This window comes from Crinia signifera, chromosome 7 (genome assembly GCF_055691185.1).
Source record: "Crinia signifera chromosome 7, ASM5569118v1, whole genome shotgun sequence".
NCBI lineage: Eukaryota > Metazoa > Chordata > Amphibia > Anura > Myobatrachidae > Crinia > Crinia signifera.
The window spans coordinates 112424229-112438129 of NC_139223.1; the positions used below are offsets into that span (position 1 = coordinate 112424229).

At 41.4% G+C, this 13901-nt stretch overlaps 1 protein-coding gene across 1 annotated transcript in view; it reads right to left on the reverse strand.

The window, feature by feature from the left end:
- Nucleotides 1–1408: 1408 nt before the first annotated feature.
- PTPN4 (protein tyrosine phosphatase non-receptor type 4) overlaps nucleotides 1409–13901 on the reverse strand; it is a 154300-nt gene continuing 141807 nt past the window's right edge. Inside the window, exons 22-27 of the mRNA XM_083153651.1 lie at nucleotides 13352–13413; nucleotides 12122–12268; nucleotides 11371–11499; nucleotides 10466–10614; nucleotides 6613–6748; nucleotides 1409–4178 (exon numbers count right to left, since the gene is read on the reverse strand). Of these exons, the coding sequence (XP_083009777.1) occupies nucleotides 4095–4178; nucleotides 6613–6748; nucleotides 10466–10614; nucleotides 11371–11499; nucleotides 12122–12268; nucleotides 13352–13413 (707 nt within the window). The 3' untranslated portion in view covers nucleotides 1409–4094. The remainder of the gene's footprint in view (nucleotides 4179–6612; nucleotides 6749–10465; nucleotides 10615–11370; nucleotides 11500–12121; nucleotides 12269–13351; nucleotides 13414–13901) is intronic.

The window sequence follows — 13901 nt, forward strand, 5'->3', positions numbered from 1 at the left end:
AGGTCCATCTTCAAAGCTAATCAATTTAGCTAATTTATTTAAATAGACACCAAGGGGTACATTTATAAAGATAGGAGTTCTATATAAAATGGGATGTTGCCCATAATACCCACTTTTCACTTTAGTAAATTTACCTAAAGTGTGTGCCGATTTTTCCGACACTCGGAAATATCAATGCAGCTGCATCTATTCAATGCGACTGTTACTGACCACATTTCAGTCTGTCAGATTTGACTTTTCAAAAAGTCGAATCTGCATGGTCGAAAACGGCTGCTGAATTGTGAAATACACATCCATTTTTGAATTGAACGTTTTCAACAGTTGGAAGATTGAATACTGATAGTCGAATTGAAAATCAGACTGGCTGTTATTCCGACTGCTGGAAATGTTCTGACAGCCGGAACCAAACATTGAATACCCCCTAAGTTTGCATTAAAATGCACTACAAGTAGGAGAATTGTGAAACTAAACTAAAGAAACATTGGGCCTGATTCAGGTTGGCTTGGTAAGCTGTGAACATTGAGATGGTGCCCTCCTGAACCCCTGCTGACTCCTCTTGGTAACATGTGAGGGGATGTGTAACGAGAACACCCCCCTTACATGCCCCTGCTAGCAGGAGAAATCATTCAATGGTCGCCAACCATCAAATGATTTCTCCTGCCTTCGCAAATAGAAGTTTGTGTATATTGACTTTTATTTGCGAGCGCTATGACAAAGATGGGGCGGGCGACTGTTGTCCTGTGATGAGGCATCGGCAAGTCCACGAACCCATGGGAATACGCAGCGTTTACATGGGGACGCCCATAAAACACTGGCCATTGCCATGGTCCACCACCGTCACAGCCCCTGTCCCTTCCTGCCTGCAATGAACAGCCCGTTGAGTGTTTAACTTGACTAAGCTGATCGTAGTCAGTGTCTGCACATGCACAATACAGACCCTCAAACATTGGAACGGGCCAAATTTGCCCCGTTCCGAGTGAACCAGTTATAGGCCCATTGTGTATCTGATCTTTTTGCAGTTTGTTACTAGCCTGACTGTGTAGGGTGCCAACCTATAGGTTATGGATGACTTAATATTCATGAGAATGCAACCTGTTACTCCATTAGAATATTTATCACAAAGAAATAGCTTACTGAGGCCACTGTGACAGTCCAGGTGATAGGTGAAGCTTACAATAATGAAGCAATATCTTCTCTCCATAGACAAATACAATAGAGAATTGTAATCCTCTTTTCTCTTTGATTTATCGTGGTAATGGTTTTAATGGTGACCGATAGCACAAGATGTTAATGAATTGTTTTGATGCACATAAATAAAAATACAACACCGTTTAAGAATACTTAAACTAAATCAAAAGATTAAATATCTTGGGCATGTGGGTACACAGAAATTAAGTTAACGCAAGAATTCGCCTTAATATTTTTTAATCAGAAGTATATCCACATGTCAATGGTTTATCAGAAGGCTGTACATATAAAACACATCCTTTTTTAATTTCATAAAAATTCACATTTTCTCTTTTCAAGCAGAGACTGATTGGGATTCCTGGATCTGTGACCAGGTATATAGAAGGCAGTGTGCACGGACAGGAGCAGCTCGCTAGAATCTAAATACACAAAAACAAGAACATTAATGCAAACACCAAAATGAGGGTCTCCATGTTTGTGACCCCACAGTTTAGAAGAAAGTGAATTTGGAAGATGTGTTGTGATTTGGAAGCTGCAGATAGGGAATACCACTGACCTTAATGCCAACAGAGTCCCAGTTTTTACCAGATCCGGCAAAGGGTTCGTTGATATAACATTGAGTGGTTTATAAGTTACATCACAACACTTGCCCGATTTGCGATCCATAATAAAGTTTACCCATTATCTGAACACAGCGGTGATGGAACTCCTATGAGTTTAACCAATATTCAGGCTATCAATTCATTTGGAACTGGTGACACCACCGAGTTGCAGATTCCAAGTGGAAACATTGACTAACTGACCAATGGATTTTGGCTCAGATCACAAAATTACATCCTTGCCGTGTGTAAGTGATGAGTGCTCTTTAAGATGACAAGTAAAAAGATTATTTTAGATGGATGCTCAGCTATATATCTAGTGTTTTCAAAGACACACACCAAGTGGCGAGTCTGCCAGGCTGCAAAGGAAACAAAGCTAACACAGGGTGAACAGAAGCTGGAGCGAGAGGTTCTGGAACACCGACATGCCAAACAATCGGATAAAAACACTACAACATCAACAGCCAGTGACAACCGAGTTTGACGCAGCTGAAACAGGACTTGAAATTTACAAGAGTGGAAACATTTTCACAGTTCTGACACCTATTCAGATATATGGCAATGACCTGGAGAACTTGATCTGTTTGCATTTTAACATTATTAAAGTTCTGAAAATTACACAAACCGTCTTTTTTTTTCTGTTACCATAGAACTACATGGGGTCACTTATTACTGGTTTGTTGGTAGCTATGTAACAAGAGGTGCTGTAATCCAAAGCATGCTAGAGAAATGAGCAATTACAATGGTGTTATTGTATATCCTCTAGCATTAAATCAAAGTTTTTTTTAAATCTTCACAATGTTTGTTTCATTTAAAGCATGCTCCAGACTTATCTGCCCCTACCAAGAGGTAATGCCAGGTACAACAGCAGGTTCTAAGGATGGGTGACAGCGTAATTCTACACAAGAGATGACAGCACACATTTTATGTTTAAAGTGGCTGGAGGCAATGAGATTACTTCTCTTGTGACTCCACAGTCTGAACTATAAATCACAATGTATACACTTACGTGGTTCTACACAGAGATCATTAGGACCCCAGAAACTCTGGGCTAGATTTAATGTAGTGAGAGTCCGGCAGCTGTGCATGTTGCGGCAGAACTCTGAGGTGTTTTTTTTTAAAGTAGCAGTCATTTACAAGGCATGGTTTTGCTGTGTAAATGATTGCCCCTTTAAAAAAAAACCTCAGAGTTCGGCCAACATCCCGCACGGCAGCTGGATTTGCACTGCAATACATCTGGCCCTATATTTCAGGGAATCCTTTATAGTGTACTAGTTACCTACATACAGTGGAATCCCCAATAGCTGGCCAATTATTTAACTAGGGACTAGAATCTCTGGAAGTATGATGCACAGTACACCTCATGCCTCTAATGATGCACATGTTTTTACCATGCTTGTAGGCAACAGATGCCCTTCATGTTCTTAACCAAAATTTATGAATTTAAGAAAATGACATCCAATTAACTCATTGATGATCAAGGAAAAACATGGTGACTTATGTCACACCTTAAGCACTGATTGGAGAGCACAATTCATTAATATTCTACAGTTATCCAGACTTTGACACCATATAATAAAAATATTTATAAGACTGATGTAGTCACACGGTGCAAAAGAGTACAGTTATGCTGCTATCCCATTGACTAATTTATGACGCTTAGGAATTTGCGTTGGTCTTGATTGGTTGTCATGGGTTACAGCGTATGGTTGCACTATGTTACTGAATATGCCCAAGTTCCTTACACCTGATGAAGGATAAACAGCACATAAATATGTAGAAGATTAATCTTTCCCAGCACATCTGGTGATTGTTTCTGTGTTATATTCAGTCACTCTGCATTACTATGTATCAGAGAGGGACAGAGGCAGCTCGTGCACAGCGGCAATTTCCGGCCTGGTTTGCTGGCAGTGGGTCACTGTATAGGATACGTTGTATGATCTACATAAAGTATTCCCGAAGAGACCTGTGGTATCTTGCTTTGAAATGTATATGTTATAACTCTCTGGCAGTGAACATATAGGGGTATTGCAGCTCCAGAAGCAAATTTACATAAATAAAGTTTCTCCATTTCAAGCAAAGCGTTTGTTTTTCTAAAAAAAAAAAAGAAGTCTTCTGATGAGAAATGTTGAGTTTCAGAAATATTTTTGTTTGTTTCAACATAAAGTGCAACAGTGCTGAATTTTTTCACGAAGTCCTTCTGTACCGCCTAAGCCTCAATCCCCAAATCCTGGAAACAGGAGGAGCAGGCTTTTGGGCGGGGATTGTTCTATCCCTGCTGGCTCCTTCATTCATCGGTACCCTCCGTTAATGAAGAGATGTTTGTAAAGGTTTAACAATCCCTTCTTCATATACCTTTAAGATTGCTTCACACACAAATCTGTACTGACTCTGCGAACAACAAGACAGGGGGTTATTAAGGGTACAGTATGTTCCCATTGAGGGATAGGACAAAGTCCATAACTTTGAAAACAAGCAGCTGGTAATAAGGTAACATGCAGGAGTACAGATGTACATTATTCTGTACACATAGATTCACGTGCAAATCTGCAGTAAAGTAAACTTCTAATAAAACTGTACTGTCTTACTTTTCTATGAATAGATCCTGTCTGGAGCAGTGAGCAATTTAGATCACTGAATTAGATTCCATTAGATCACTTGCTGCATCAGGATTTAATCCCTTATTCTGGTTAATTTGCAAAGGCAAATTCCTTCTCAAATGGACAAAACCATGTGCACTGCAGGGGGGCAGATGTAATTTGTACAGAAAGAATCAAGGCCCATACACACTTGACGATTTTCAGCTGAAAATCGGTCAAAACAGCCGTTTTGAGCGATTTTCGGCCGAAAATCGCCCAGTGTGTATGCCCCGGAGATTGCCGACTAGCGATGATGCGCGCTCCCGCATCATCGCTAGGAAAGTGGTTCATCTGCTGGTTTTACCAGCAGATGTGGCGATGATGGATGGTTTTTCATCCATCATCGCCATGTGTGTACGCCTGCCGGGCTGAAAGATTAACCACTTTCAGCCCGGCGGACCGCCCCCCGCCCCCTCGCCTGTCTGTACTCACCCTGTGCTCCTTCTGGTCCGCCGGCTGGATGCTGCTGCTGCTGCAGAGCCCTGCTCCCCAGCCAGGCTGGCCCCGCCCCCAGCCTTGCTAACTACGGAGCAGACAGCACTGCTCTCTGCTAACACCCTGCTGGCCACCAATGTTTATATTATTCTGCCCACTGCCACCAATGAATTCATTAAATGCACCAATATAATATATATAATATATATATAAAAATATATATATATAAATATATATATATATATAAATATATATATATATAAATATATATATATAAATATTTATATATATATATATATATATAAATATATATATTTATTTATATATATATATATATATATATATATATATATATATATATATTTATTTATATATAATGTCCCGGACATATTTATTTATATATATATATATAAATATATTATATATTATATATAAATATAATATACATATATATATATATATATATATATATATATATAATATAAATATAATATATTATATTATATAATATATTATAATATATTGTTGGTGCATTTGAATGAATACATTGGTGGCAGTGGGCATATAAAAATATAAACATTGGTGGCCAGCTGTGTGCGTCATTATCTGCTGGGGACGGTGTAGGGCACGGGGCGCCCCAGGCGGGGGGGAGGCGGTTGGTTGGTGCTTACCCGCTTCACTGAGGGGGGGGGGGGTTATGCGGCTAGCGCGGTGCTCCACGGGGGAATTATGCGGCCGAGTCGCTCCAGGGGCACACGGGGGGGGGGGGGGGGGGGGGGGGGGGAGATGCGCACCCCGTCTAGTACATGCATGCCATTTAAATAAATACATACGTGGGCAGTTTTCATTTAAGTAAATATACATTTGTGGCAGTAGGCATATAAATATATAAACATTGGTGGGCAGTGTTGGCGCTAACGTATACATTGCTGGTCTGTGCCAGCAATGCATAAATTAGTGCCAACACTGCCCACCAATGTTTATATATTTATATGCCCACTGCCACCAATGCACTGTATATATGGAACCCTTGGAATTCAAACCCAGCCCATTTATAATGAAAGATTTTCAGCAAAGTCTTTTGCCTCCTGAAAGTCTCTTGCTCTTTAGGGAAAATAGCTCAGTGTGTACGCACTACTTTGGGGAAAGATATATCTATCAAAGATTTTGGCAAAGTCTTTTGAAATGAAAATCTTTAAGTGTGTATGGGCCTTTAGATTTGGGTGGGGTTTTACTTCAAAGTGAGATCTATATTGCAATGTAAATAATGCAGCCAGTATTTTCCCTGCACAGAAACAAAATAATTCACCCAAATCTAATTCTCTCTGCACATGTTACATCTGCCCCCCTGCAGTCCACATGGTTTTGACCATTTAAGAAGGAATTTGCCTTTGCGAGTGAACCAGAATAGGGGCCTTATTCCTACTGCTGTAAGATACACCTTCATAAGCTGTGCACCTGGGAGAAATCTCTATAATGTTAGGAATGGTATATGAATGAATTTTACTTATACCATACATAAATATGGAAGCTTTCACCCATATGAACAATTACAGTATGTATAGGAATAAGCTTGCGCTGTGCAGAGTAATTCACACCCATATGATTTAGCGACAATTTATAGAATTATTCATGATGAAATTTCTCTTCACATAAAAAAACACTACAACAAAAAAACATTTTCACAGACTCAAATAAATAACACATTTCTTTCCCTCTCTCCCAAGAATCTACAAGCTGGAAGCTGTTACCGGAGTTTGAATCATCATGGCTCTCTGGTCTCTCATCGTCCTAACAATGTCTAATGGGTACACAGGCTGGTTACACTCTATCAGACACATTGCTGTCTCCATTGTGATGAGCACACCAGTCCGACCAATCCCAGCACTGCGGGGAAGGGGGAAAAGATAACATATATAAAAATGCTATACTCCCAATTAGCCACATAATGTATACATCATACATACTCGCTTTGCACAGAAAACACATTTTCAGCAAAAAAAATGCTGACATTTATTTTTTAATACATACAAAAGTTTTTTACTTTCATCTCTGTTTATTGTACATATAGTGCAATATTAACAGAAACCTCTGGTCAGACAGCACAGGAGGCGGACAGTTGGTAACTGTGGCTTTTGGAAGGAATTAATTGTATATTTCCACCGATGAATATATTTATGCTACTGTATGTATTACATCTTGTATCTGTAATTTGGACAGGACTATATAAAAATATACTTAAAAAATGAAAGGTGATCATGTATTTCTGCATAATAAACTACCTTATAATAAATATTACAGGATATGAACTTCATTACCATAGTAAAGTGTAATTTGGACATGACAGCAGGGACATAGTGGCACTTTTTGTTCGTGCTTACAATTACTGTACATGCCAGGGCTGTTAAACAGCCCCAGTCCATCCCTACGTTACAGATTAGGATATAAACTACATTATTATTATAACAACAGTGGAATTCCACAATTTTCATGGGGAAAACCTATTCATTATGAAGAGTATGAAAATACCTCAATATAAATGTGACTACTGATTTGAACACTGCAAAAATATGATCGCCATAGTTCAAATCCACTTTGACCACCAGATGGCAGTATAATCACGACTTGTAGGTAGAACGCACATATCAGAAGGACTACTGTTTACAATTCAATTACTTTAAGATGAGATATTACTGAAACACTAATGCAAAAAATGCCAATGCAGATATCCTGCAATAAGTGTAATAAAATCTGCTTGTTATTAGTCTATACTGAACACACATGTTCATCGTAGTCTTGATCCAGAAAATTTCACATCAAAACTGGACCAAACAAAAAAGAATTGAATTCAAATAAAAAAAAAAAACACTGGTGAGAAACTAGGCCTCTGTGAAAAGAACTGACCATCTGACATGTAGCAACACTGAAAGGAAAGGAGTACTCATTTGCAGACAGTAAGGATAAAAGTAAGTAAGGACAAACAATGGTAGTGCAATAAGTTTTCGATTTTGAATTGCATATGTAGAGTAGATCTGTCTGCTTGTTAACTGTAATCACAGACTAAACTGTTTGAGAAACGTCAAGACATAGAACAGTATGTAAACAGCACTGTACATCAAGTCAGCATGTTCACTTACTTGAAAAAACTCTTTATTGAGCTCAACAAAGGCCAATCGGGAGCCATAAACATCTACAACTATATGAGTGAACTGTTTCAGCAGGATGGTTTGGACTGACTGCAACATGCTTTTGGGGAAGAAGTACTGTCACTATCCACTACGTCTGAGCAGTTTGCAGAATTTTGGCACGGAAGATGGACCCTGGAAGACTGTGGCCAACCTGTGCAGGACTGGCGTCACTACTAGGCAGCACTAAGCATTTGGGAGGGCGCCAGTTTGCAGCAGCAAACCCCCCCCCCCCATGGAGGCGAGTGGTGTGTGGCACCGGCCGCAACTCCCCCCGCCCCCTCCGGATTGACTAGGCGGCCGCCGCATCACCCGATCCCCCTCCTTACCCCTGGAGATACTTCGCAGCGGTCGCCACATCACCTGACCCCCCCCATCCCCGGGAAATGACGCGTGGCCCGCCACCTCATCACATGACACCCCCTGCCGCCGCCCCCCCCCCCCGGAAAGCCGCAATTACCGGCACTGGAGCGCTCCACCGGCAATGGACCTGTGTGCCATCACAAAGGACAACATTGCCAGCGTGTGTGCCATAGCCGAGGTGGATGTACTTGCGTGGGTTTCCTCCGCGTACTTCGGTTTCCTCCCACAATCCAAAAATATACTGGTAGGCTAATTGGCTACCAACAAATTAACCCTAGAATGTCTGTGTATGCATGTACATGTGGTAGGGAACATTGGGGCAGATATATTATGCCTGGCGAAGAGATAAACTGGAGATAAAGTGGAAGGAGATAACGCACCAGCCAATCAGCTGTGTTTGAAATATGACAGTTGAGAGTTGATTGGCTGGTGTGTTTTCTACTTCCACTTTTTCTCCACTTTATCTCCAGTTTATCTCTTCGCCAAGCTTAATACATCTGCCCCATAGATTGTAAGCTCCACTGGGGTAGGGACTGATGTGAATGTTCAACTATACTCTGTAAAGCGCTGCGGAATATGTATGCGCTATATATAAGAAACTGTTAATTAATAAATAAATAAATAATGTCAGGGTGAACATGGCCCGGTTAGAGAAGGAAATGTGTATTTCATTTTGATCCATCTGTTTGATACTGCCCAAAAAAGCTAGACATGTGCAAGGTTTCTGCTCAATGGGTGAAGGAGGGTCGGGTGACTTAAAATTCTGGCCATGTTTGATGATAGTCACTCAACTCTGTCTGGGAGATAATCAGGGGCAATGAATGCTGGATCTACAATTTGACCCAAAGAACAAACAGTTGGCCATGTGGACCCCAGTTGGAGGTGTGACACCACAGAAATTCCCAAGTGAGAACAGAGCGGTCAAGCAATTGATGGTTGTTTATGTAGCCAAGGTTGGTCATGTAGCCACCATACCTCTCATGTAGCACTGCATCATCTCTGGGAACTGATAGGCCAACCAATACAGTACCTCCTGCAAGTGCTCAAGGCCATTTCCAGACACCGTCCAAGAACTAGCACTTGTAATGCCTTCAAAACAATGCACCAGCCCACAAGTCCAGTAAATTGGTGTTTTTCTTGACCCTGGATGCATCCAGGTGCTTGGTTATCTGCAGTACTGTCAAAACCAAGCCTCCTGGGACATATTTGTGTTCCACAAATCAAACTCAAGATGCATGGGATTCGATTGGAGTCACTGCAAGCTGCAGTGGAGACCTTTACAAAGTGGTTTGAGCGTAAGCAACTTCGAATAGACTTTGTTTGTAAGTGCATCCAAAAACCTATTACACCCCCCTTGTAGCTAAGTGCACTGTTGGTAAATATAGATGCGTATAACAGCATATTGTAGTGGGTTAATGAAGTGCACGGCTCCCACAGAACTGAATGGGCAGCAGGAACATGTGCACGCCAGTCCCATTGCAGTCTATGGCATAAAAGTGTGAGTACATGCCCAGCTCTGCCATGAGTTGAATGCTGCAACAACTATGGAGGACACATCTGTTAATGGTACATATAGAGAGATACATTCTCAGTAATAATGAATCCAGAGGGCAAATAACTATCAGTGACTGTTACTGATGTGAAGACTAGTATTACCAGTATGCAGTCAGCAAGTCACAGTGACTATGTCGATATTCATAATGTTGTCACTTAAGACTGTGACATGTTTAAAATGACAACAGCTGGAAAATGTGAGCATAATAATGTATAAAATGCAGACATAGGGAAAATATTGACTTTATGTATAGGGATACTGTACAAAAACATTCTAGATATTATGACCATGTCAATGTAATAACTGCTGACATGGTCAATTTCGATATAAAACATACTGAACCGACTATCATATACACAAAGCAGCCCAAAACCATGTGTTGTGTGTTTTAATCTTTCCTCTGTCCTCTACCTAATATATCTGAACTAAAAATGAATCCTCTGTTGACACTAGAACAGTGCATTAATGAGTGTAGTGCAAAGGAACATGGTGACGAATTACCTGCAGTGAACAATCACTGGTGCATCATTGTTAAACCTCTTTTGTCGCACAAGGCACACAAAATCCAGAAAGTCGCTTGAATCATCAGGGACTCCGTGGTCTGGCCATGCCGTGTACTGGATCTGGGTGAGAGGTCGACTTTCATTTTTCTTAAAGGAAGAGTAGACAAAAGGTCATGCTGTCAGAAAAATAGCATAGACTGTGGTTCCAGGAATAGTTATGGTCCTGTGATCCCCAAGAAACAACGTAAAACGCACACAGAACACACAAAAAATACATCTAGATACAGTAACAGTCAGGAACTGTTTATTAGCATGATGCAGCAGGATATGATAGTGATGTCACCAGAAATTTCTTCAACACCAGCACACTGTTCGATATTTTCATTAAATGTGTCTTATTCAGAAAACAATGTAAATATGACACACAAGCATCTTATGCTGATTAAAATGACATGCGTCTATAGTCAGTGCGTGACCATGGCTGTGTCAGCATACGAAAATGTAATGTTATATTGTTTCCTAGATAACACTGTAATGTTCCACTTCAGCATAGCAATGTGAATAAGATGCCAAAAAATAAAAAGACTACCGATGCAAACGGAGTTACATGGGACCTGGCAGCTCACTCACACAAGGCATCTCCCGCTGCATGGCGTACTGAGGCAAGATGTAGGAGGATTTATCCGTTTTAGCTACCCCAAGTAAAGCATTCTAGCACACATGAATCTAGTAATAAATGGCCGATGTACTTATTAGTTTACATTGAAGTTAATATTAATAAATATGGATGATCTGGGTAAAAACTTAATAAAAAAAGAAAGAAAATGTTACATTTTGGGAAGATGCATGGTAAACACATCTAAAATGGGAATGTGAATGTCCCCAGTACAAAAACAGACTTACCTCCAAGTTAGTTAGTGTCATCTCTCGAAATACATAAGCAGGATTTCCATCCTCTGAATGGCAGGATATTTGGAAATTGCCAAATTCAGAGCTCTTAGTGGGCTCAGGCCAATATTGGTGGCACTTTACCTGAAACAATATAACACACACACACACACATATTATATATATATATATATATATATATATATATATATATATATATATACACACACACAATTCTTTGAGGCTCTGTGGAGTTGGTTAGTAAAACCTTTGTCTAAGGGGGTATGCAATCCAGGATCACAGCTGTCGATCCCTCCCGACAGCCACGATCCTGGCCGATTTGCGGTCTGATCGACTGCAGAACTACAGATGGGATTCAATGTCCCACCTGCCGATCGGCGCGAAGGGGGCATGGCCGCAAAAACAGCCGTGGATTGGCGATTTGTGGACGGGATCGCGACAATCCACGTCCGTTATCGGCAGAACGGGCCCGACCGCTTATAAAGCTGGGCCCATTCTGCCATGATCCCAATTCAATGCCATTGCTAAAGACAGCTTTGAATAGGGAGCCACCGCTATTTCCCACGTTGGAAATAGCGGCGGCAGAATGCATACCCGCCAAAGACTCCTCTAAATTGGAGTAAAAAGTTTGGCTTGCTCACTCACACAGCCCTGAATAAGATAATGGGATATGTGTTAGGATGAAATGATCAGCATTCATTATCCGTACGGCCACCACTCCCAGGAAAATTAAGATGAAACATACTCGGCCCCGCTCCACTTGCGTGGTTAGCATCGCTACAATTGATGAGCCTTGTTCCCAGGTCATTTGCCAGAAGTCTGGACATGTATTAGGCAGAGGTCCCTGGCAGGCAATATACCGGTTGATTATGCTGGAAGAAGGGATCTCCATCTGCAGTCAATAAAGAAACCAGACATAATATTCAGAACATGGAATTATAAGTGAGAAGTTGGGAGTAGAATTTGCTTAGATCACAAAGGCTTTAAATCACTCAGCGGAACATGTGTCCAGGGAATTCCAGTTTATGTATGCAGGGACTCAGATTTCCATCCCTGTTGCCAAACCTTCCATCCAGCTTAAGGTCACTAACACAGTGAATAAGGGTGGAATTTTGGCACAATATTATACAGTCATATTCTCCCTTATACCCAAATGACTAGAACTCAGCATATAACAAGTAGTTTGAAAAAATAAAACAAAAAAGATTGATAATTAAAAAACTTTCAAAACTGTAACACACTGAAGGACATTCATGAAGATTATTCTAACGATGTGGAAAAGGTGGTGTAACCACAGTAATCAGACATTGGAGAAGTACTGGGTGCTATGGGCGACAGTCAGTTGACATCTTGAGAAGAACTAGAAGCACTCAATAAAAGCAGTTGATGAAGGTGCTTATACATAATGCGATTTGGGCTCGATTTCACCGGATTCTGGCAGATAGGGATGAGAAATGAGGTGAAATAGGCCCGAATTGCGTAGTGTATGACATCCAGTACGAGGTCCCGTGCACACAGGATCGGACTCGGAGGTTGGTCAGTCTGCACATAGGATAATGTATGTGCAGGCATCAGTGGCACATCGTGGGTGCATCCATCTGATGCGGCCGGTGGGGAGCAGGGTCCGGGGCCCTGGTGCGGCGGGAAGTGAGTTGGGTGTGGTGGACGGGGACCAGAGTCCATGGTAGTGACAAATGACAAAAGAATAGAAAAAATCCTATTCAAAAGACTGGGTGGCCACCGATTGGCTGACAGAGCTCTCATAGCCAATAAGCAGCTGCCAGGATTTTTTATTTTCTTCCACCCCCTGCCTGCAGATCCCCGGGTTACATGTGATAAATTGCATCCGATTTATCACATGTATAAAAATAGCACATCTAGTGCTAAATCTTATTGAACTCTCCCAGGGAGCTAAAGGGGGAGCTCAGGGGAAATCGGGTGCTGACTTGAGTTCTTTCATTTGGTTGATACTCACATTGATATAATTTGCATTGATGTAATCATCGCCAGCAAGTAAAATGACCCGTGTAGCATCATCTACAAAGACAAAAGCAGAGAATAGGACTGTTAGACAGAGATATGAAAGCCCCAGTGTACCACCTAACTAATAATAGGGTACTTGTGTAGTTTCACGGCGGCAGCTTACGCTACGTTTGAAGCTACGTTATTAGCGTAGCCAAAGCGCCTGCGTCTCCTGCACAAAGGGGGGTGCGTCCTCCCAACCTGTTCCTACCCCCCACTATGGCATGGAGTTGATTTTATAAAGTGTAGTGAACACAGCCACGCTTCGGGCTCGGTGGCTCGCTGCACTCGCCACACTTTATAAAATCAACTCTACACCGAAGCGGATAGTGGGGGTATGAACAGGTCGGGAGGACTCTTAACACGTGCGCTCGCCACACTTCGGGCTGGAGTGGATAGTGGGGGTGTTTCAGGAACACATTCACACTTGTCATGTCAGGCAGGTTAAAATGGTCAATGGTTCCCACACAATGTAATAAGCGCACACTGACTACACTAACTAC